The sequence below is a fragment of the Quercus robur genome, chromosome 2 (assembly GCF_932294415.1).
Source record: "Quercus robur chromosome 2, dhQueRobu3.1, whole genome shotgun sequence".
Taxonomy (NCBI): domain Eukaryota; kingdom Viridiplantae; phylum Streptophyta; class Magnoliopsida; order Fagales; family Fagaceae; genus Quercus; species Quercus robur.
The window spans coordinates 55927138-55952979 of record NC_065535.1 but is presented as its reverse complement, the minus strand read 5'-3'; the positions used below and the strand labels follow the sequence as shown (position 1 = coordinate 55952979).

Below are 25842 nucleotides of genomic sequence, written 5' to 3'. Positions count from 1 at the left end.
TAATGAGCGTTGGAAATATTTAAAAAAGGAAAAAAAAGCTTGTTGTGCTTGTTTAGTTGTTTTTTGACATTTTGCCTTTATTCACAATTTTTTTTTTCCTGGGTTTTAAATTTAAAAATTCTTAAATGGGCTGAGCTTCAGAGGCTTGAACTTGGCCCAACACAGAAATGAGAAATTCAAGGTCAAGCCCATGATATGTGCTTTTCAAAACTCCCGCTCGAATTCAAAACCCATCAGATCCAATTTTTTCACACTCAGTGTCTCTGAGTCTGAGAGAGAGAGAGAGAGAGAGAGAGAGAGAGAGAGAGATGGCGGAGGAGAGAGAGGAAGAGAAGCAATTGAAGCAAAAAATCGCGAAGATTCTGGAAGAAACTCGAACCTCCTACGCCACTCACAACCGGAAACTGAAGGAGCTCTCAGCCCTCCGATCACGATCATCGTCTCCACTCCAGTTCTTCTCCGCCTTCTCCAAAACCCTAACCCCGCTCTTCACTCTCCAGCGGCGCGTCGCCTCCACCGAGCGCGTCGTACGCTTCGTCTCCATATTCGCCAGTGCCTCCGTCGATTCCGATGCTTTCCTCGAGGAGTTCCTCAGGTTCCTCCTCGTCGCCGCCGCTGCCGCCAACAAGACCGCCAGGTTCCGCGCTTGCCAGATGGTTTCCGAGGTACGTGTGGTTGTTAGGTTTTGTAACTGAATGAAATGTGATGGAATTTCAGATGAGAATTGAAATGCTTAGGGTTAAATTTTGGTTTTTTTTTTTTTTTTTTTTTTTTGGTACTTGTTTGGTTGCTGAGGAAAATGAAATGAAGAGATGGGACTAGAAACTATAAAGTTAATTTCATAATACGGCTTTGGTTACTTCTGAATTTGAAAATGTAGGCAAAAAATTGAGCTGGGAACTTATAGGATTGGGAAATTTGGTTTTACAAAGTATTTGGGAGTTTGGAGTTAGAAGCTATTAAGAATTAAGAGTTGTTCATTAAGTTCCGAAGCTCTGTTGGTTTCAATATCTTAGGAATTGCACAATTGGATTGCTTATATCAAAAATTGATCTGAGAATGGAGGAGTGGAATGGGAAAAGAAATTTGGGTACTATGCCTTTTGTTGTTTGGAGAAGATGGGTATTTTAATATGGCACTATGCTAGTTGTTCATGAAGTTGCACAATTATATTTTCTTGTTTTAGTACTAGGAAGCATGGACACTTCATTTGGGGTGTGGTACCCGTGTTGTACCGGTGTCATACCCATGGTGTCATGTTATAATTTTTCAAAAATTGCTTGTATTGCTGTGTCGTATCCGTGTCCGTGCTTCCTAAAATGCACTGAGGCTCTTGGTCGCTTGTCATTTAGCATTTGAATTTCCTGAAAATGCTCCTAGAAAGCTGCTGAACTTGGTTTCTTTTTGGTGGACTTACGCTTGGAGTTGATTTTTAAATCTGCTTCCCCCCATTTTGTAATTTCAAATGCTGGTCTCTTTGTTTCCTCCTTTTGAGAAGTGAAACTAGTCTTAAGTTTTTCTACTGACATTTGATTCAAATACTCTACATCTTGCATGTCATCTGAGTACGAGCATTTTAGCTAGTCTGAATAATACTTCCTACCTACCATGGTTTTGGGCACTCTTGTTTGCCTTTTTATTTGATAAAATTCTTGAACTTGTAGATCATTATGCGGTTGCCGGATGATGCGGAAGTGAGCAGTGAACTTTGGGATGAGGTAATAGAATGCATGTTGGTGTGCGTGAGGGACAAGGTCTCTATAATCCGAACATTTGCAGTCAGGGCTCTTTCACGCTTTGCAAATGATGGTGAGAACAGTGATATCCTAGATTTATTTCTTGAGGTGCTTCCCATAGAACAGAATGCGGTGAGTTGCCCTACCGGTTCATTGAATGTGTGCTGACTTAATTTGAAATCAAATCTTTGTGCTGTGAATTTTTTTTGAAAGTTTTGATCTATTCATTTCTTGCTTGTGCAAGCATGAGTCAATGCTGTCACTTTTACTCAATGGGTTAGTATGTGAGGATTCATGGTCCTTCACTGATGTTGGGACACCATGCTCCAATGGCCACCTGCTTGTGCTAACATTAACACAAGTATTCAAATATTTTCTCTTGTTCTTATCTCTTGGAAGAGTGTCAAATGTTTCATGATATGCACGTCACTTATCTTGGCATAGGATGGATCTGACTATGTTCAATATGATTATGATACCAGGGTCTTTGCCTGTCTCTGGCATTGTTTTTTAACACTTGATCCTCTTACGATATGATAACAGTCCAAATTCCCCTTTTTAGTTGTCCCAAAATGTTTGTCCATTGGTAAAATTCATAGCTTATTTTGTTCATTTTTCCAAATATTTACTTTTTCTTTTCCTGTCTATGTCTTGTAATGTACTTTCTAACTTTTTTTAAAAACTAGGCAATGTCTGTATGCTAGGATAGGACAAAGTGGAAAGCATGAATGCTACATTTTTTTGGGAGTTGTGCTTTTCCAGTGGGGGCAATAGTTTTATTACCAAAAGGATGAAAGCTCATAAAATATGAAGCCTATGGCAAAATATTCAATATTGTAGTGTTTTTAATATCTACAAGGCTATGGCATATCTGCAGGATGTTCGTAAGACAATAGTTCTATCATTGCCTCCTTCAAATGCAACATCACAAGTAATTATTGATTGCACCACAGATGTGAGTGAGTCAGTGCGCAAAGCAGCATACTGTGTTCTTGCTAATAAATTTCCTCTTCAAAGTCTAAGGTAAATCCACGGTATAACAAGAACTGCTCTGCCTTCAGTATGAATTCTGTGTTTATGTTCAATTAAAGTATTGCAAGTCTAGTTAGTATTGACTATGTGTTTTGAGGGGTGCAGACATAGTTGAACGTCTGGCTTAGCTTTTGTAGTTGGTTTCATACTAAACACATAATATTCTTCAATTTGGTTTGCTTTATTTTGTAGTATTAAGCTCAGAACAACAATTCTTCAGAGAGGACTTGCTGACCGTTCTCTAGCGGTCTCAAAGGAGTGTCTAAAGTTAATGAAAGATGAGTGGCTTATTAAGTGCTGCAATGCAGACCCTGTAGAACTTCTCAAGTATCTTGATGTTGAAACCTATGAATTGGTTGGGGAGTCTGTGATGGGGGCTTTGTTAACAGCTGGTTTAGTGAATCTACGTGATGGGGAAAGTATTCAGCAATACATATCATCTACAGTTGATAGAACAGAAGGTTGGGGTGAGCTTTATTGTATTTCTACTTGGCTATTCAAGCACACAAATTTATAAAATTGGTCCATTTATTGTGCTGAGTGGGTGGATGGGGGAGTTGTGGATCGCGGCACGACATTAGATATCATATATTTCTTAAACACTTTCCTGCTACAACAATGCTATGGATTTGTTTGGTATATACCTAAATTTATAATTTGAGGCCTGAGGAGTTGTTGATGAAGAAAATATCATTGTTGGTTATGACTTTTAAGTGTTAGAAAGATAGAACATAAGATGCATTGCTGATATGCATTTAACTAAAATATGTATTGTTTAGAGACAGGGTAGAGTTATTAGAGTTTGTAGTTGGATGTTATTTACAGAACATATTAGCTTATATAAATATGCATTATTTCTGTCCTAGTTGATCCCAATTCTACTTTTGACATTAGAAGTATATTGTTTTTTACCCAATAACCGAATACTTTTGTCTTGAAATACTGGGTTGGTGTCCTATTGCTACCCGAACAATCTGATATACATAAGCTTAAATGTTCACCTGTTTCGTGGCTAATATGTAATTTATAGAATCCTTATGGTTTGTCATATTGAATTTAGGGGACTCAGTGCATTGCACCCCAAGCATCCAATTAATGGAAGCAGAGGTTGCGCTTTATTGGAGGACTGTGTGTAGACATTTGCAGGATGAAGCACAAGTGAGTTTCTGTTTCTTTCAAAAATTCTCTGGACTTTTATATTTTCATTGACACACTTTCTCTTTTAATTGTAAGGGTTGGGGGGGGGGGGGAGTGGCGTTGACTAAAGCTGCCAATCGGTCTAGTTGAATAGGGATGAAGTTTAGCCCTGGTCAAGCTAAGAGAAAAAACCGTCAACTTATAGCCTTACATATCATGACTTTGGATTAAGAAGCTTTAAATGAAGGTTCAACCCATGCTAAAATTTGAGAGCTTAAATGAAAGGTCTTAAATTGAGGTGTCTTGCATGATGTTTCTAACTTTCGGCCATTTGTCTAGATATTTTGCTCTATTATTGAGATTTCAATTAACTCAAGGGCCTCTACTCTCTTTTGTTTTAATGGAAACTTACCATGTTGGTGTCAGAATGAAAACTATTACATAAACAAAAATTTGAAGATTTTTGTTAATGGAAAAGCTTTGTAGAAAACGTGAATAGAGAAGAACAAAAGAAGTGGATTTGGAGTGAGGTGGGGGGGGGGGGTTAGTGTGGAGAAGAGTCAATCACACAATTTTTGTCTGTTTTTGTTGACCTTTAATAGAAAACCCAAAATTTTAAATGAACATCATTTAATATATTATACTATTATCTTTTAAAAAAAAAAGTAAGTTTCCAAGTCACTCTCTTTAATTCGAACTCAAATAAGGCCAATGAAATAGGGTATTGACTTTTCATATAAAGCAAATGGTAGTATAGGAAAGTTATTAATACCATGTTCACTGAATTTTCAAAGATCATATTTTGGATGTCTCAAAATGGAACAAAGGACCAACATTGCTGTCATGGATTTCTCCCTCTCATTGTTAACATGTGTTCCTCTATCACTTCGAATTCTTTGCCAGTTATTATGCCAGTGAGTCCAATATGCTTTGTTTTGATATTATAAGAATTATAACTGTGCTTCAACAGGCAAAAGGCTCTGATGCTGCTGCTACAATGGGCACTGAAGCAGCAGTATATGCCGCAGAAGCTTCAGACAATAATGACCTACTAGAGCGAATTCTTCCTGCAACAGTTTCTGATTATATAGATTTGGTGAAGGCTCATATTGATGCTGGTGGGTGTGAGTTCATTTGGTTTGACATGGGAGTCAATTATATCCAACTATGTGTCCTAATATTACCTAATATATGCAGGACCAAATTATTGCTTTGCATCTAGGCAGCTACTATTGCTTGGTGCAATGCTTGATTATTCTGATGCTACAAACAGGAAGGTTGCCAGTACATTAGTGCAGGAACTGCTGCACAAGCCTCCTGAGCATGAAGTGGATGATGATGGGAACATGGTTGTTATAGGAGATGGGATAAATCTTGGTGGAGACAGAGAATGGGCTGATGCAGTGTCTGGACTGGCAAAGAAAGTCCATGCTGCTAATGGTGAATTTGAACAAATTCTTCTTGGGGTTGTAGAAGAGCTTGCTCGGCCTTGCAGGGAGAGAACTGCAGATTTCATGCAGTGGATGCACAGTTTTGCTGTTACTGGTCTTCTCTTGGAAAATGCGAAATCATTTCGTTTGCTTCAGGGACAAGCTATTGAACCTTTTGAACTACTGCAATCTTTGTTGCTTCCAGGGGTAATGAGTTTATATGTCAGTATTTTATTTTCTCTAACCTGTGCTTTTCCTTCCCAAAGTGTTATGATCTATGCTAAACGGATTTGGGTACTGGGAGTGTTTGGCACATGCGTGTGTTAAGTGGTGGGATTTATCTAACCTCCAAACCATGGGACACGGGGAGAAGACTCAATCATTGAAGTATGGCATTTTCACTTGCACACCTTAGAGCAAAATGAACTGCATGTGGGGGATAAAGGATAAGAGTAGGATGGATGAAGTGGAGAAACAAATTAGGAGTATTGTATGATTGTAGTATTGAAGGTTGGGCTATCAAGAAGCAACATGTTCAAAAATTGAGTATAGTTGAAATTAGAATGTTAAGATGGATAAGTTTAAATATTAGGAAAGAAACGATAAGAAATGAAGAAATTCTGTAAAGATAAAGGTGACTTCTATTGATGAAAAGGTTAGGGAGAGTCACTTGAGATGGTTGGGTTATGTATAAAGGAGAGCGATTAATCCACCAATGAAATAGAGTGTTACGATTCAAGTTAAGGGAATGAAAGGAGGTAGAGGCCTGAAATAATATTGTTAGAAATAGTTAAAAAATAAATGTTAGTTAAAGAGGTGACATAGTATGATTTTGATAGGATAAAATTTTACTTATAAAAAACAGATTTGATAGAATGGTGGAGATGAATACATATGACCAATTTTTAATTAATCTTTTGAGGATCCATAGCTGACATCAAAGTTTTGGGGCTGAGGCTTTAATGTTGCTGTTGTGTATGTGGAAGATAATTTTTTGAACACCTAAAATGATGTTTTAATATCTCTGCAGTTCAATAAGTTAATTGCATTTATTGAAAATTATGGTAAAGAAGGAATATGTTCCCCTTTTCTCAATGCAATAATTAGACATCCTATGAGAAACATTTTCCACCCCTGTTATTGTACACTTGTTTGTGTTTAATTCAGTTGCCCCACATACTTTTGAAGTGTCATTAGTATAAAACGTAGCTCAAGACTTTCTTTTTTAAAGGTATTTGACGCAGGACAACTTTCTCCCACATCAGTATTAACCACTGTTAAGGAATTCAATTGCAGGCAAAACATGTTCACTTGGATGTGCAAAGGATTGCTGTCAGGTGCCTTGGGCTTTTTGGGTTGTTAGAGAAGAAGCCAAGCGAGGAACTAGTAAAGCAATTGAGGCTTTCCTTTGTTAATGGCCCTTCTGCAGTTTGTGTAGTTGCTTGTAAGGCTCTAATTGATCTTGTGATGTGGCATGGGCCTCAGGAAGTTGACAGGGCCTTGGGGGAGAATTTTTCATCAAAAGTCCAAGATGATAAGAAGGCTTTTAGTCCTGTAAACTTATCTGATGCAGGTGAAGGTTTGGATGTTCACATGCTTGATCTCTTATATGCTGGAATTGACAGATATGAGCAGGGAAACTCTTTAGCAAGTGATGAAAATGAGTCCGTTCAAGCTATTCTCGGGGAGGGATTTGCAAAGATTCTTCTTCTAAGTGAGAACTATCCTAGCATACAATCTTCTTTACATCCTTTTCTCTTGGTCAAGCTCATTAACTTGTATTTCAGCAATGAAAGAAAAGACCTGCAGAGGTAGGCTGATTTAGTACTTTTTTATTTTTTTCTCTTTTTATGATCTTTTTTATATCATAGTGTATTAAAATTAATTCTCCTTGTCCTATTGACCAGGTTGAAGCAGTGTTTATCTGTGTTCTTTGAGCATTATCCTTCCCTCTCTGCAAATCACAAGGCAGGTTACTCAGATTTCAAGTTTTGGTGTGTCTTATAAATGTGAGTGAATTATGTCTTATGTTGATGGCCTGAGTGTTTTGGTTCTGTAAATGCAGAAATATTTATCCAAGGCTTTCATTCCTATCATGCGTTCAATGTGGCCAGGCGTCAATGGCAATGCTGGGGGTTCTCCAGTTCTGGTGTCTGACATGCGTAAGCGTGCAGTCCAAGCATCACGTTTCATGCTGCAGATGATGCAGGCTCCATTATATGAAAAGGAGACTGTGAAAGAGGATGAAAATGGAAATAGGGAACTACCGGAAGTCATAGATGGTTCTCTAGAACCTCTGCTTGAGTGTAGTGAAGAGGGGCTTGCAATACGCATTGCTGTAGAGGTAATTGTTTACAGCTTTTCGATTAAACTATTATAACATTAGTGCTATTGCATGACCATGCTGACGCTCCTGATATAATATAAGTTATGGATATTATATTTAGAATTGGCAATGAGCTGTATATGGATTAAATTTATTGTATTGAAATATATCTTGTAGTTGGTGATCCAACAATCAAAGTCACATCAATTCTCTGAATTTGATGGCTGTTTGAGAACTGGGAACCGGGAACCCATTTCTTTAAAGCCACAGAGTATAATACAAATAGGAAATGTTATTCGTAGGAGTTTGTACTCCTGCTATTTCTATCTCATATTCATTTGCTTTGTTGCATCATTAGAGGAGGAGGTAAATACTGTAGGATAACTATCCATGATGGAATTTTATCATGCATGTACTTCGAGAAGAACACTGAGAGTTTTGGTGGGCATGACCAAGTCTGGGGCTGTTATTGAGAAGTGTGTTTATTTGATTGAATTACAAAAAAGCTGACTGGACTATATTAGGGATGGTGGATTATTGGCAAAGTAGTGGCGTGGATGAAATGTTTGTAAAAGTTAGGAATTTCAAATGACCCTACTGAAATCCCACTCTCCCTGGAGTGAGAAATTCATCCTTCACTATTTCTATCCATGTTAGTTTAAGTTACATGAATATCATATAGGATATCCTTTGCATCAGATATTATCTTAATTCTTGAGTGATAAGTGATTTAAGACTTGAGTCAAGAAGGACCATGCTTTGTTAGAGATGGTAAGTTATTAGTTTGCATATATGTAAAATACCTAGGTATAAATGTCTTTTTGAAAGAATACTTCATTTGAATATTATGGGCTTCAAACTTATAATGTCTTTTTATTATTTTTTTGTTTTTTGGGAGGTTGCAAGCTTCCATATGAAGAAGACAGCTGCTGAGAGGTCATATGTTTTGGCACTATGTAAAATACTTCTCTTGCTCCATTTTCGGTTATCAGAACAAGGGTCAATAAAGTTAATGAGGAGGCTTCTAAATCATGTGGCTGAGTCTGTCTTGGCAGAGAAGGATCTTGTAAAGGAACTGAAGGGGATGGCTGATCGTCTTAAGGCATTAGATAGAGAACCAGAGCAAGAACTGTCACAAGATCAAGCCAATCTTATTTTGGGTAAAGACCTTTACATATCTGTGGAAGAGCTAGGGAGGGACAGTTCTTTTTTTGACATTATGCTTGGGGTTGGTAAATTGTTCCAAAAGTTTCCAGCAACACAGTAGAGAAGTGGTATTTTATTAGAGACAGATTCTTGCCTTTTCCAGATTGATAAAGATTACAAATGGCAATTGCTTCATGCAATGTGTTAGCGTGGTAGTGGCAAGCCAAACATGTTAAGTAGTGGGAGTAAATTTAAAATATTTTCCCAATTTACTTAATGGATTAATACATGCAGTTTAGAGTTTGATTTGTTAGCTGTAGTTTAAATGTCAAATGCATGTTGGACCATAATCAATGTGGTAATCTTTCCATTTGTTTTACTTTTTGTGGTTTAACATGTGTATTTTTTTGTCCCTCTTTATGTATCATAGGGAGGTTGGAACTCGACTTTAACCTGGACACCAATGGTTCTGTGGAGATGCTACAAACACCAGCACCACGCTCAAGCAGACCGCCCCGTTCTAGGAGACGTGTGAGGCTTGAAGAGGTCTCTTCTGATGAAGAAGTTTCACCTAGTTCTGTTGTTCCCACCGTTCCTGGCACAATAAGCATGCGCTCGCAGAGGGCTAGTAAAACTGCAGCACTGACGAAGATGACTGCCACTAGATCAATGAGGATTGATTCATATGATGATGAAGAGGAAGAAGGCTCTGAGGTGACATCTGAGGAAGATTCGGATGAATCTGATGAGTAATATGAATGTGAGGTTGGCATGATGGTTCCCTCTGTCAATGCCATGATTTTTCCTCGACAGTAATATACGTTGTAAGATTTTCTATTTAGGCTGCTGTTTTTGTACAGGGGGTGCATGAGACTTAATGGGATATGCAAGTGTGGTTTAGGAAAATACCACAAAAATAATTTTTGTGGCTGTAAATGCTAGTTCATGAGCCATTGAGCCTTATGCCCTTACAATATATATATATTTTTGTCTTCAGGAGTTTCAGTTTGTGATGTAATGAGGCTGGTGGTGAAATTCTTCCATACGCTTAATGATATTTGGTAATTGGTATCTTGTTGATTGTCTTTGTTTAAATTGAAGAGTATGATTCTTCCTGATTGATGTATTATAACTAACTTTTTTGTTTCTAATCAATTGAATTAGCCAATAGATTAGATACATATATTAATTATTTATAATTGTGTATTAATTATTTATATTAAAAGAATTTATTTGATTATAAATTCTATAAGAAACAATTTTTATTTGGAATAAAAAAAAATAATAATAGATTTAGAATATGAAATTCTTTCTTATATTTAGTTGCTTTAACAACAATTAGCATACAAGTATCTAAAATTAAAATATTTATAAATTTACTAGAATTAGCTTTTATATATATATATATATATATATAAAAGATGATATATAGTTTATTTATTCAATATCTTGGTTTACAATGGGAAGGAGAAAAATTCTTTAAGTCAAACAATGGCCATATTCTCTTTTGAGACACTAGCAAAAGTTAGAGCAACTCTATTACATTTGATAAGAACACTAACAAAATAACTAAAAAGAAAACTCACAAATTATAGATATTTACTCAAGAATCCAAGAAACTTAGGCTAAGAGTCGACCTCAATAGTGGCTTTTGAAACTAGATCTGTACTTGTGCTTGTTGCTGCTCTCTTCTTTATAGAAGTCTCCATAACATTTGCAACACCAGTCTCTTAAGGTGACATACATTTTTTTATTTTTATTTTTTATCTAGGTACATTTTCTGAATTAGTCAAAGGAAAAACAACTATAGATTCAAGAATGATTTTCTTCTATTTTCTCAAACTTTTGGTAACATATAAGATAATGGTCCAAAATTTGGATTATTTGCTTACCCTTAAAAACTTTGAAAATTGATTATTATCTATTGCATATGTTACAAAATCTTCACCTTCCATTTCGTCTCTATCCAAAACATTTGAACATCATGGTTTTAAAAATCAGAATGATCAAAGAATCAAAATATGGTTTAGTTCTCGATTTTTATCGATTAAACCATCAGTTTTTACTGGTTCTGATCAGATTAGGGTCCGGTTCCTAGTTGAACCGGCTAATTCGACCCGATTTTTAAAACCATATCGAACATATCCTATTATCTTGCTCAGTATTTTGAAAAACTATGGCCCCACCAACCTTTTAATCCCAATTCTATATAAGACTAAGTATCTTACTTATCACACTGCTCATTACTAAGAAATTTTTTAATCTTGAAGGTTTATTCAAATCTTTTGTGTTATCCTTATTCATTGGGACCCCTACTAAAATTATCCTTAACTATTTATATTTTCTAACTCATTTCATTGAGATGGAATCAACATTGTAATATTTATTCTATGTAATTAAAAAGGTTACTAATATAATAAATATAGTTATTTTGTTATATTAATTATTTTAAGTTTATTTATGTATAATGAACTTTTGATATCATTTTACTAAAATTTATATGAAAATAAATTGATTTTAAATATGGTATTATTGCTCAAATTTAGTTGTTTTTGCAACAATTGAAACAAAGTCCAACAAAAGGAAAAAAAAAAAAAAATAATAACACACAATTAAGAATGTAAAAAAATAATCAAAGGACATTTGCATTTTTTTTTAGTTATATATTATTAAAACGATATTTGCATTCTTGAGTTGACACGATATCATGAAATTTCAAGTTTGTAAATACATATAGTATGATCAATCACCACACTACATTGTATTTATGTTTTGTTTATAAAATAGAATACCAAAGGTTACAATTTTTAACAAGAAATTTTATACATCAATCGTTGGGGGTTGACCCCTAATCGTCTTTAGTGGAAACACTGGGAAGGGCCAACAAATTGGGTTACAAAGTTCTTAGCAAAAATTATTGAAATATTAGAGAAAACTAATAACAAGTGATATTGCATCTTGCAGTAATTCAACTAATTGATAAATATGAAAGTTATCGGCATACTTGATTTTGTACTTGGTCACACATGAAAATCAATCTTTTCCTCACACTTGTCATAATTACTTAGACTAAAATTCACATCACTATGCATTTGGTCACGCATGAAGATCACTGTTCATCTTCATGCTTGTACTTTATACTTCATCACATATGAAAATCACGACTTTGTTTGTAGAGGGAATGTTTTAAGCACCATTTTCTAATCACTTGTATGAAATTTTTACTACAATTATGTAGTTGAGGAAAATCTGGAATGTGTGGGAAGGAATATTCTTGAGTTATTTGAAGTGTGAGCAATTATTGAGAACCTCCCACCATGTTGTAATAATTATAGGAAGAAACTTCTTTATATGAACAAGCTGAGAGATATTTTTGAATTTAAGAGAAAGTAAAACTTGTTATTTTACCGTGAATGCAAACAATGTTCAAAATATTTAAAAAATAATAACCCAAACAATCCCAAAAGCAAGAAAAAATAAACAAAGGAAAGTTATTAAAGAATTAGAAAGAAAATAAAAATGATGAAAACGAAAATGAAGCAAATGTGGCTGAAAAGACTGTAACTATGGTTTCCAAAATGACCATTTACTCCTCTTCCGACATTTAAAAAAAAAAAAAAGAAATTTGTTGGTTGTGAAATTTTGGGCGATTTTGGCCCATTAGCATTGATTTTTAAAATATTTAGGCCCGAAACACTGTTTGGGAAATATATAGCAATATACCACTTTTTTAGGTACTCGAGCTTGCCAAGCTCGAGTACCATGTTTTTTTAATCCACTATCGCCCCATATTCAAGGAGCCCTATAGTGGCGTTTTTAAGCCCTATAGTGGCGTTTTCGGGCCCTATAGCGGCGTTTTTAAGCCCCCATACCAGGTTAAGGGGCCCTATAGTGACGTTTTCGGGCCCTATAGCGGCGTTTTCCTGCAAAATTTTTTTTATAAGTCCCCATAACAGGTTCAAGGGGCCCTATAGTGGCGTTTTTAAGCCCTATAGTGACGTTTTCGAGCACTATAGCGGCGTTTTCCTGCAAAAATTTTTTTATGAGTCCCCATAACAGGTTCAAGGGGCCCTATAGTGGCGTTTTTTAAGCCCTATAGTGACGTTTTTGGGCCCTATAGCGGCGTTTTCCTGCAAAATTTTTTTATAAGTCCCCATAACAGGTTCAAGGGGCCCTATAGTGGCGTTTTTTGGCCCGAAAACGTCACTATAGGGCTTAAAAACGCCACTATAGGGCTCCTTGAATATGGGGTGATAGTGGATTAAAAAAACATGGTACTCGAGCTTGGCAAGCTCGAGTACCTAAAAAAGTGGTATATTGCTATATATTTCCCAAACAGTGTTTCGGGCCTAAATATTTTAAAAATCAATGCTAATGGGCCAAAATCGCCGAAATTTTGTGTTTATTTTTAGAAGTGAGACGGACAGTGTTGGGAAGCCCAATGTATTTTGGTTTGCAGATTTAATTTTGAGCTTTCTACTAGAATTAGAATGGCTGGATCCAAGAGTCCACGTAAATTTTAGGCTTTGTGTGGCCATTCTCCAAATGTATTACATTATTGGGCGGAGATATGGAGGAGCAAAATGTTAGTATTTAGAATCAATTGTTTTATTAAGATTAGAGGCCCAATGTAGTGAACTTCTGTTTTCTATTTTTATTGGGTACAAAGCCTAATATGTGTGATAGAGTCCATTAATATTCATTGGATTTGGAGACCTAATATCATGTAGTGATGTTCTATGATATCATTAGCTTGAGCGCACAAAAAAGGACCCTGAACAGAAACCTTTTCTTACAGTTTAATTTATGGATAAAATGAAAAAAAATGTCCTCTTATGGAACAATTTAAAAGAAACATTTAGAAAACAATTTGAAAATGATGTGAACCCTGTCAAGAATAACGAGACCCAACAACGAAAGAGAACCCAAGATCGTTCTATGGACAGATTCAAATGGGAGATATCGACCTGTTGTTTATGACAAACAAAAACCTCGGTATAAGGAAAACGCTACAAACAGTGGTGGAAACTCCGATTGATAAGTCGAGATGAACGCCACGGGAATTCCCGATAAGTTCGAGTAGTTCTTCAAAGAACCAAAGAATAAACCTCACAAGTTTTATCAATAATATCTGAAAAACGTTTACAGACTTAGATGACTATTGAAGGGCTCCTTAAAACTTGACAGACAAGAAAATATATTCTAAAATAACTCCTAATTGATACCTAACTATATTAGGAATAAAGTTTGACCTAAAAAGCATTAAATGCACCTAAAAACAAGGAAATAAATCACCTAAACCTAGAATAACGTTTTTTACATAGACTCAAAATATTTCATGCCAATTCTTAGCCTTGACCGGATCCTTCTAGAACTTGAATCAAGGTGACGATTTTTTTTGTTGCCCACGTGGATCATGCTCAATGGGCCTCCACGAGTTTGCTTGAGCCCATAACTCTTGGATGAGTCCGTTGAGTACATCCTTGAACTTCTTTACTTGTGCTCTTGTAACCGGCCCAATTGGTACTTGAACGAGATCCTTCGAAGCAGTGCCTTGATCTCCATCATTCCCCTCATCTTGAAAAGGATTTGTCCTCAAATCATCACCTACATCAAAAGGACTCAAATCAGTAACATTAAAAGTGGCACTTACATCGTACTTACTAGGTAAATCTAGCTTGTAAGCATTGTCATTGATATGCACGAGGACTTGGAAGGGACCATCTCCTCTTGGGAGCAATTTGGAACATCTTTTCGCCGGGAATATTTTTTTTCTCATATGCAGCCAAACCCAATCTCCGGGTTCAAAAACCAGTTTGCGACATCCCTTGTTGGCTTGTGTGGCATATTGCTCTATTCTTCGCTCAATGTTGAGTCTTGCTTTCTCATGAATCTGCTTCACAAAGTCAGCTTTCTTTTTGCCATCTAAATTAATGTGCTCCGTCAAAGGTAAAGGAGATAAATCCAATGGAGTTAAAAGATTAAACCCATACACAATTTCAAATGGCGAAAATTTGGTAGCAGAATGAACAGCTCTATTATATGCAAACTCAACATGTGGTAAACATTCTTCCTATGTTTTGATGTTCTTTCTAATGATTGCCCTCAATAGAGTAGACAAAGTCCTATTTACTATTTCAGTTTGACCATCAGTTTGTGGATGACAAGTAGTGGAAAACAATAGCTTAGTACCTAGCTTACACCACAAAGTCTTCCAAAAATAGCTCAAGAACTTAGCATCTCTATCCGAAACAATTGTCCTAGGCATGCCATGTAATCTCACAATCTCTCTAAAGAACAAATCAGCAACATGTGAAGCGTCATCCGTTTTGTGACATGGAATAAAATGTACCATTTTAGAAAATCTATCCACGACCACAAAAATTGAATCTCTTCCACGTTTAGTCCTAGGAGATCCTAACAAAGAATCCATTGAAATATCAATCCAAGGCTCACTAGGAATTGGTAAAGGAGTATACAAATCGTTGGACTGCACTTTGGATTTAGCTTGCCTACATGTGACACATCTACCACAAATCCGTTCGACATCTCGTTTCATGTGAGGCCAATAGAAGTGTTCCTGCAAAATAGCTAAAGTCTTTGCAACTCCAAAATGTCCCATTAATCCCCCACCATGTGATTCCTGCACTAATAACTCCCTCATAGAACAATTAGGCACGCATAGCTTATTTTCTCGAAATAGGAATCCATCAAGCTTAAAGAACTTACCAGAGGCGATATTCTCACAAGCTCGATATTCCTCACAAAATTCGTGGTCTTCAGCATATAATTCTTTAATGTGTTCAAAACCAAGCAATTTTGCATCAAGTGTGGAGAGTAAGGCATACTTGCGAGAAAGTTCATCGGCGACTACATTCTCCTTACCTTGCTTGTACCGAATGACGTATGGAAACGTCTCTATGAACTCCATCCATCGTGCATGCCTTTTGTTTAGCTTGTGTTGGCCCTTCAAGTGTTTCAAGGACTCATGATCGGTGTGAATCACGAACTCCTTAGGCCATAGGTAGTGCTGCTACGTCTCTAAAGCCCGAACCGATGCATACAACTCCTTGTCATAAGTTAGGTAGTTTAAGGCTGCCCCGCTGAGTTTCTTGCTGAAGTAAGCAATTGGTTGCCCTTCTTGCATAAGAACGGCTCCTATACCAATACTTGAAGTATCACATTCAATTTCAAACGTTTTAGAAAAGTTGGGCAAAGACAATAAAGGTGCGTTAGTTAACTTCTCTTTGATTAATTGAAATGCCTTCTCTTGTTCTTCTCCCCACTGAAATCCAACGTTCTTCTTGATCACTTCGGTAAGCGGTGCGGCTAAGCTACTGAAGTCCTTCACGAACCATCGGTAGAAACTAGCAAGTCCATGAAAACTACGAATATTACCTACACTTGTGGGACTTGGCCAATCTTGGATTGCACGTACCTTCTCTTCATCAACCTGTATACCTTGTGCACTAACAACAAATCCCAAAAAATACAAGCTTATCGGTGAAAAAAGTGCACTTCTTTAAATTAGCAAACAACCTTTCTTTCCTTAGCACATCTAAAACGGATTTCAAATGTACTACATGATCGTCTATGTTTTTGCTATAAATGAGTATATCATCAAAATAGACAACAACAAATCTGCCTATAAATGCACGCAAAACATGGTTCATAAGTCTCATAAAAGTGCTCGGAGCATTAGTCAAACCAAAAGGCATAACTAAGCATTCATACAAACCATATTTTGTTTTAAAAGCGGTTTTCCATTCATCTTCTTCTTTTATCCTAATTTGATGATAACCACTTTTTAAATCAATCTTAGAAAATATGCAAGAACCATGCAGCTTATCTAACATATCATCTAAGCGTGGGATAGGATGACGATACTTTACCGTTATGTTGTTGATGGCTCAAATCAACGCACATTCTCCACGTCCCATCCTTCTTAGGTACAAGTAAGACCGGAACTGCACATGGGCTCATGCTCTCCCTCACGTGCCCTTTCTCCAACAATTCACTTACCTGCCGTTGAAGTTCCTATGTCTCCTCGAGATTGCTCCTATAAGCTGGTCGGTTTGGAATGGTTGCACCGGGAACAAAATCAATTTGATGTTCAATCCCTTGGCTTGGAGGTAACCCATGTGGTGTTTCCTCGGGGAAGACATCCTCGTACTCCTGCAAAAGATAAACAATAGAACTAGGCAAAGCAAGGTCAAGTTCGTTAGTGTTTAAAAGTACCTCTTTGTACAAAAGTACAATCATTGGCTTATTTGAAAACATTGCTCGCTTGATCTCGCTCACTTTTGCATAGAAATTCTTTTGTTTTCTCTTTGATTTTCTCTTAAGGGCCGAATTTTGATTTTCTTTTTCTCTCTCATTTTTCTCGGCCTCTCTCTGATTTTCACATTTTTCTTTTGCTCACTCTCTTTCTTTTGATCACTCTCCTTTTGTAATCTTACTTGATCCTCGTATACTTGCTGCGGTGTCAATGGTACAAGAGTGATTGATCGTTGAATAAGTACAAAAGAGTACTTGTTCGTAAAGCCATCATGCTTCACTTACCTATCGAACAGCCATGGACGCCCTAGCAATAAGTGTCCCGCTTGCATCGGTACTACATCACACAACACTTCATCTTTGTATTTACCGATTCGAAATGCAACTAACACTTACTTGTTCACCCTGATCTCACCATTATCATTTAGCCATTGCAACTTGTACGGTCTAGGGTGCTTTGCCATGGGCAATCCCAATTTCTCCACCATAATTGTTCTTGCAACATTAGTACAACTACCACCATCAATAATCACACTACATACCTTGTCTTTAACGTAGCACCTAGTGTGAAAGATGTTCTCCCGCTGTATTTCATCAACTCCTTTTGCTTGCAAGCTCAATGCTCTCCTCGGCACCAATGTCAATGCGCCAGGGGCTAAATACTCCTCCTCGGAAACATCCTCTAATGGCAGCATGTCGTCGGTGTCGGAATCTTCATCATCGGTCACAATTTCAGCATTGGCTTGCAACACCATGACTTGCTTGTTTGGACATTGACTTGCTATGTGGCCCCTGCCATGACATCTAAAACATTTAATATCACGATTCCTAGAGGTAGAGGCTTCGGTTTTACCTTGAGGAACGTGACTGGTGGTCGCGGACTTGGGCTCAGGTTTGGGCGTTTGTGACTTGTCCAGCGGCTTAGCATAACTCGATTTCCAAGAGGTAGAACTAGAGTTATGGCCTGCACATGTCCCATTCCCTCTCTTGAGTTGTTGTTCCACTTTGATAGCCATATGCACCATATCTTACAATTCCACATAATGCTGCATCTCTACCTTATCATGGATCTCCCGGTTTAAGCCAAGCAAAAATCTAGCCATTGTAGCCTCCCGATCCTCCTCTACATTAGCGCGGACCATAGCCATCTCCATCTCCTAATAGTAATCCTCTACGCTTCGACTTCCTTGTCTAAGACCTTGTAGCTTTTTGTACAACTCTCGGTAGTAGTAACTTGGAACGAATCGCTTTCTCATCACTACTTTCATCTCCTCCCATGTGTCTATTGGGTGTCCGCCTCCTGTTTATCACAAGCTGATCCCACCAAGTAATAGCATATTCAGAAAATTCAATCACGGCTAATTTTACTTTCTTTGTCTCGGAGTAATTGTGGCAATCAAACACGAACTCCATCTTCTTCTCCCACTCAAGATATGCCTCAGGATCAAACCTACCTTGAAAGGACGAAATCTTCATCTTAATACCACCCAAGTTGTTATCTTCACGATTCCTAGCTTCTCTAAATCTTCCTCCAGGTCTCCTATTGTTAAGAATGGAATCCCGATCTTCTTCATCATCAAAACTAGACCCATAACGCTTTTCATCCTCCTCCCTCGGTGGAACTCTTTCCCTTCTACGCAAATTACGACCGTTTTGTGGTTGCTCCTCACGTCTATTCTCCATTTGATCTATCCATTCGTGAACCTGCGTCATCTCCATCTTCATCACACGCCTCATCTCACTTATCATGGCCTCCAAGAATGCTTTCGGATCAGCCAATTTTGTATCTTCTTCGGCAATACTCTTACCACTATCATGAGACATGATTGCTGCAAAACAAAGGTTAGAAGAAAGAAAAAAAAAGAACCTCATGAATCATTCCCTTACGTGTTTGCACTCAAGAATGTGGATCACTCTCCACTCGTGTTTTACTCAAAATAATATGGCTTTTACGCTCTGATGTTCTCACCACTCTTGCCTTTTTCCACTCGATAATTCTCTTTCAGTTCTTTTGAAACTAAACAAACAACTCAAAATTTCCAGCAACAATTCACCAAGAACTAATCAAGGAATCTCAGATTTGAACGTAAGGAATATGGAAATTTTTAGATTAGAATTAGAAGGAATATGGCAGTTTGAAATTTTGGAAGCACAGAATAGTGATTTTTTTTTTTTTTTTTTTTTGTTCGGACTCCTTTTTGTCTTCTTCTTCAAGTCTTTCTCTCTCTTTTTTTTTTTGTTCAGACTCCTTTCTGTGTCTTCTTCTTCGAGTCTCTTTTTTTATTTTTTATTTTTTATTTTTTTTTTACGATCAACAACTAGCTTTTGAGAATAATGAAATAAGATTTCGAAATAACTAAGAGATGTGAGACCAGACCAATAGTTTAGACATCAACAAGACAAACAAAGATTGAACAGATAGGGTAAAGGAAATTCGGCTAAGAAGAGATAAATATGTTATAGGATAGGCAAACTTGAACTAGAAACCCGCTCTGATACCAAATGATGTGAACCCCGTCAAGAATAACGAGACCCAACAACGAAAGAGAAACCAAGATCGTTCTATGGATAGATTCAAATGGGAGACCTCGATCCATTGTTTATGACAAACAAGAACCTTGGTATGAGGAAGACGCCACAAACGGTGGTGGAAACTCCGTTTGATAAGTCGAGATGAACGCCAAGGGAATTCTCGATAAGTTCGAGTAGTTCTTCAAAGAACCAAAGAGAATAAACCTCACAAGTTTTATCAATAATATCTGAAAAACGTTTACAGACTTAGATGACTATTTAAGGGCTCCTTAAAACTTGACAGACAAGAAAATATATTCTAAAATAACTCCTAATTGATACCTAACCATATTAGGAATGAAGTTTGACCTAAAAAGCATTAAATGCACCCAAAAACAAGGAAATAAATCACCTAAACCTAGAATAACGTTTTTTATATAGACCCAAAATATTTCATGCCAATTCTTAGCCTTGACCGGATCCTTCTAGAACTTGAATCAAGGTGACGATTTTTTTGTTGCCCACGTGGATCATGCTCAATGGGCCTCCACGAGTTTGCTTGAGCCCATAACTCTTGGATGAGTCCGTTGAGTACATCCTTGAACTTCTTTCCTCGTGCTCTTGTAACCGGCCCAATTGGTACTTGAACGAGATCCTTCAAAGTGGTGCCTTGATCTCCATCAGGAAAGAAATAGAAAAATGGACAAAAATTATTGGAGGTTCACACACAAACTTCATGGTCTATTTCTTCTTAATTTCTTTTTTCTTTTTTTAAAATCATTGTCTATTTTAGGAAACTAGGATTATCAAAATGAATAACTTAGTTTTAGATTTGAGGATTTGAAATATAATGATAGTATCAATTACTTGATATAAATTTAATAGCACATGATGTTGTAACTTTTTGAAATTTTGAAAAAAAAAAAAAATCGCTTGCAATGTTATGGATTTAAAATGACATTACACTTGGTCATTTCGAACCCTCATATTAATAAATTTCAAATCCTTCATAAATTTCACTTATAAAAAGCTATATTTTCATAATTTTATCCAAGTAATTTCAATTAAAAATTGAAATCCGAATCCATCTCTTTAAATTAATTTATCCTAATGAACACATAGTAATATTGCGGCTCTCAAGGTAGTTTGAATACATATAAAGTTAACATCTTTTTCTTTTTTTAGTTGAGTTAGGGATTCACACATATAACTTTAAGAACATCTTACAATGAACTCAATATAGTTTTAGCTAAAATTTTACTAAAAAGTTATTTTTTCAATTTTAAGAATCTAACTTTTTTACATTCACTCCCCACCAAACTATCTAATTTTTAATCTTTTCAATAATAATAATAATAATAATAATAATAATAATAATAATAATAATAATAATAATATTATTATTATTATTATTATTATTATTATTGTTTGTTCGTTTAGACTCCTTAAAGTTTAACCTAATATATTAATTAAGTGATTATTTAGATTAATTATTCATATTTAGATTAAACACAAATAAATCATATTATGCAAAGCAGCGGAAAATAAATAATACCATGATATGATGACTTAGGAAAATTGATGAAACGAACCATTTCAAGGTAAAAACTTGGGGAGGATTTGACTTAGTTATCTTCAAGGTTAAGTAAATCTACTATAAGAGAATTAAAGTTTTTACAATCAGATTTAACCCTAAATCTATTGCTACCTCATGTAGTAGCTTACTGACACGATCACATGTAACTTCCGAATCCACGGACTAATTCTCTCCTTGGATATACACTAACACAAGCACCCATGTTTGTGACTTTAAGATCTCACTCAAAGGTTTCAGATCACCTTCACTTGTTGATCTTGTGGCAACAACTTCTACAACATTAGATCTTGAGATTCTTCAAGGGATATTGCCGGTAGAAGACTTTAGAGAGTTTTGGGTACAAAAACCCTAGATCTACAATTGGAGGCACACGATGCACTCTTCTCTCTCTAGAAACCACTAAAAACCCCCCTAGGGTTAGCTTATAATGTCCTTTAAATATTGGAAAAAACGGATTGCGATTTGGGTTTCAAACAGACAAGTTATGGGCTTTTTATGTTTGTTGATTTTTTGCTGATATGCGACTTCTGACCGATCGAATAGCAATCGAACAGGAATCAAGAGGAATCGAACAACAATCGAGAGAACCAGATTCCAACTCACTTTTTTCATCCTGAACTTGAGTTTTTTTATCTTGGATTTGAAAGTACACCATTCTACCTCCATAATACTTACTTTTTTTCATGGTTTGCCAACACTACAAACTCAAAACCTAACAATTATTATTATTATTATTACACCAATTGTCAAATTTTCACACATTTGTGAAAACTCCATTCAAACCAAATAGATCCATTTTTTCACTAGCTCCATCCAAACCACAAAAGCCCTAAGCAAGAACAAAATTTGACTACAAACTACAAACTTAGTTGTAGTCTAAGATTACAACTTTCTTTAAAAAAATTAATATTGCTACATATTGAAAATCTAACTGTTAAACTGCATGTTCTTTTTGCTCTTAACATGTCAAATTTTTTGTCAATCGGATATTATTTACTATATAATTTATAAACTTATTTTTTACGCATAACTTTACACTACAAAAACTTGTAATTCAAATAATTGATTGATGATATAGTTATGAATTTTTGATCTTCTGGAAATTTGCATGAAGGATATAAGAAGAAAATGTAATCCAATGGTGGATTTGTCAAAATTCACATCCAATAAAAATTTTTTTGAGTGAAGTTGTAACTTTAGACTACAACCAGGTTTGAAGTCAAACTTTGTCAGCAAAGACCCAAACTCAATAATCTTTAGCTATATAGACTCAACAAAATCCTCAACATAGATTCACTAAAATCCATTTCCGTGCACCCAAATCTTTAGCTGCACAAATTCACCAACATGCTTATTTCCTCCAAACCCAACTCGTCAAGGAAATAAGGATGGCACTTGTTCGCAATGTCCTTGAGTCTGTGTAACAAGTCGTTTGAGCCCAAGTTCTGCTTGCTTTGCTTTGTCCCGAAGAGGGGGCAATTGCCCCTCGGCCCCACCCAAAATCCCCCCCCCCCCCAATTAGAGGACATAATTTCTTTGGTTTTCTTTCTTTCATTTTTGATTTTTTTAAAATTATATCTTTTATATGTCAAAATGAAAAATATAGAAAAAAAACTATTTTATCAGTATTTTTAATGATAAAATTTGTAAAATAAAAACAAGGATTAAAAATTAAAAAAAAAAACAAAAGATTTAAATTGAAGAGAAGAAATATAAAAAAGAAAAGAAAAATGTTGCTTTAAAAGGGCTAAGAGCTGAAATTCTTTATATGATTATTTGTTAGTTTTCATAAAAAGGAATTATAAGCAATAAAGTTTAAAAATAATTTTATAATAAACTTCATAATTTGATATTGTTTTAAGTTGAACTCTAAAGTTGTAGATACACAAATGATTACTATATTTTGCTTGAAATTATTATAATTTGATCATTTTATGAGTTTTTATACTTTAGCTATATCTAATTCCTAAAGATCTTTACATGCGAATTATAAGTATAATTTTGATAAAAAGAAAAAATTGCAACACAACTTATTCATATATAAATATTCTAATGAATAAACACACTGATGATGTCGAAAAAATCACCAGTAAGCCACACAGTCCTCGCATACTCGAAATAGCACCTGCACAATGAAAAGAGAAGACCTAACAGAGAGCACCGGTGTAGTGCTGGCCAAATACCCTCCGAAGGTCAAGTTAGAACTATTCTCATAATTCTAGAGTGCTAGAGAGGGTAAATTATGCGTACCTTGGCTAGTGAGGGTATTGGGGCTTTTATAGTAGTAAAGGGTTAACATCTCTTCCTTGATGCGGAAGTCTTTTCCTTATAGGAGTCCTCTTAGACGTATTTGGCGGGATCCTTTCCTTATAAGGATCCTTTGAGTAGAATCAAACGTGGAGGGCAAGGTATTTCCTTATATATGCAATCGTGGGGAGCAAGTAAACAAATATCAGGGTCGTCAGCTTATTTACTTCCTTCAGCCTTACTGGCGTCAGTTTTGTTGATGTCGTCAGCCTTTAGGCGTGTCTCATAGACTTCCCTTATTCCCTCAATATAGGACACCAGTTGTTGACTACTACATGAGGAAGCTGACGATTATAACTGTACCCGTTAGCTTATGCCTGATGGCTTATCTAAAACCGTTAGCCTTATGCCTTGCATGAATAAGTACTATTTTTTTATCTTTATCAGCTGCCCCCACTCTACATCCTCGTCGTTTTAAACTGACGGGATGTAGAGTTAAGTTTTTTATCGGTTAACTATCTTTTGGTTCAGACGAGCGGGAAAATCATTTATGAGTGATTCCTTGAACCGCCATCCATTTAATGCTTGGACACGTGGTGTGCTCCCGTTGGCCTTGTTTCTGGACAAAGGTGTCGCCTCGCCTTCCGCGCATTCTTCTCCCTATATATAACACGCATCCTTCTCCTCATTTTTCTATTTCAACCCTGCTGATATTTTAAGAGAGAGCTCGTCGCCTTTGCTTTTGTTGATCCGTCACTTGTTGCTAACACCATCACTTTCTAGGCCGTCTTCTCCCCCAAGACTTATTTACTTGTAAGTTCTTTTTCCTTCTTTATATTTGTATTTTTGCTGTAGCTGAAAAATTTCTTAGTGAGGACATCAGTTTAGGTACTTAGAATGGATCCGTCACTTGTAGGTAGTCAGATGTCAAGTGACGTGTCGAGTGACCAGTCGTCAGTCTGCGATGGAGCGGGCTACGAAGAAGTTTTTGGCTTAGGTCAAGAGTCCAACGTCTTTTCAGAGTCGTCAGGAAGGGAAACGTTAGCCTAGTCTCTTAGCGACGATGTAGAAGACTATGTTTAGGGAGTTGGAGAGAAAGAACTAGGTGAGGTTGAAGAGGAGCGAGAGAGTGACGGAGATGAGGAAGATGATGATGGTGACGAGGAGTCCTATAAAGAGGCTTCAGTAAGTCCCGGAAGAAACCGTCCCTTCATCCTCCCCGAGGATTGGGCCGACAACAAGTTTGTGCCCAAAATGAGTGAGAAGGTTTTCAAAGAATTACGTACCTGTTTCCAAATCCCAGACCATATTTCATTCCGTCTTCCTAGGAAAAAGGAGAAGTGTTATACAGGGAGGACTGCAGACGTCGGCATGTATGACGCCATGCTTTTTGCCAGATTGAGGCTGCCACTGATGGCTTTGCATCGTCAGCTTGTGGATTTTATAGGGATATCTGTCAGCCAGATTGCCCCCAATGCTTGGAGGACTTTTATTGGGGCTGAGGTTTTGTGGAGCCGTCTGAGCGGTGGGAACCGTTAGCTTTCTCTGGACGAGTTCTTCTATTGCTATAAGCCTCGTCAGATTGTTTCGTCCAAAGGGACTTACCATTTCTTTGTTAGGGAAAAGGACTTAAGGCTTGTATCTGGCATGCCAGATTCCAACAGGAGTTGGAAAAGTAGACATTTTTTCCTTGAGGGATCTGACTGGGTATGCCGTCCAGAAGAGTGGGCTACCATGCCTTGTGGTTTTAATAATACCTGGGCATTAGTTAAACCTTCAGGTTTTGATAGCTTTTGATTTACCATCATCATTTTATCCTTTTACTACATTTAGTTTTTTTTTTAAACGTCTTCACTTTCGTCTCTTCAGCTTGTAGCCGTTCACATATAACCGCCGAACAAGAGGCATTCATCCGTCGAGTTCTTGAAATCCCTTTGGAGGAATGAAAGTGTAGGGACTTGATTACTCTAGACACTCTTCACTTATACTGCAGGGGTCCAGAACCGTTAGTTGAAGCTCGGAGATTGGACGACTTCTCTCGCCGACGTGAGTAAACTCTTTATTGCCTCCGTCAGTTTCCCCTTCCGTTTGTTGTAATAATTGTTAGTTACTTTGTGCAGAGATGGAATCTGCTAGGAAAAGGGTGAGGGCTGCTGTAGCCTGCAAAAAAGAGGAAATGAAAGCAAAGGAGGCAGAGGTAGGAACCTTATTAACCCCCAAGACCATCACTAGGTTTCAAAAAGGAAACCTGACGGGAGTGACGAGCGTCGGTCCAAGAAAGCTGCCGTCACTCCTGGGGACATTTCTTCCAAGGGGAAGTCTCCCCTTAAGCCAAGCCATGGTGCAGGCAAGGGGGTAATGACCTCCTCGGGTCCCGTCATCGAGGGCCCCTGTTGTCTCTTG

The 25842-nt window shown here is 36.8% G+C and overlaps 1 protein-coding gene across 2 annotated transcripts; it reads left to right on the top strand.

Moving 5' to 3' along the window:
- Positions 1 to 247: 247 nt before the first annotated feature.
- Positions 248 to 9881, top strand: LOC126714094 (uncharacterized). 2 transcript variants are annotated; one of them, XM_050414090.1, is made up of 12 exons: positions 248 to 665; positions 1665 to 1868; positions 2614 to 2759; positions 2961 to 3229; positions 3829 to 3926; positions 4876 to 5023; positions 5103 to 5542; positions 6632 to 7146; positions 7243 to 7303; positions 7401 to 7679; positions 8560 to 8821; positions 9238 to 9881. In XM_050414090.1, the coding sequence occupies exons 1-12, from the start codon at positions 309 to 311 to the stop codon at positions 9558 to 9560; spliced, it is 3102 nt and encodes a 1033-aa protein (XP_050270047.1). In that variant the 5' UTR covers positions 248 to 308; the 3' UTR covers positions 9561 to 9881. The 2 variants fall into 2 exon arrangements, with proteins under 2 accessions (XP_050270047.1, XP_050270046.1); XM_050414089.1 differs by having other exon boundaries at positions 2961 to 3235.
- Positions 9882 to 25842: the final 15961 nt, after the last annotated feature.

Coding starts and splice junctions, on each gene's coding strand:
- LOC126714094 (XM_050414089.1), top strand. CDS start 309: ATGGCGGAGGAGAGAGAGGAAGAGAAGCAATTGAAGCAAAAAATCGCG. Junction 2,760..2,960: donor TTTCCTCTTCAAAGTCTAAG/GTAAATCCACGG, acceptor TTTATTTTGTAG/TATTAAGCTCAGAACAACAA. Junction 3,927..4,875: donor ATTTGCAGGATGAAGCACAA/GTGAGTTTCTGT, acceptor GTGCTTCAACAG/GCAAAAGGCTCTGATGCTGC.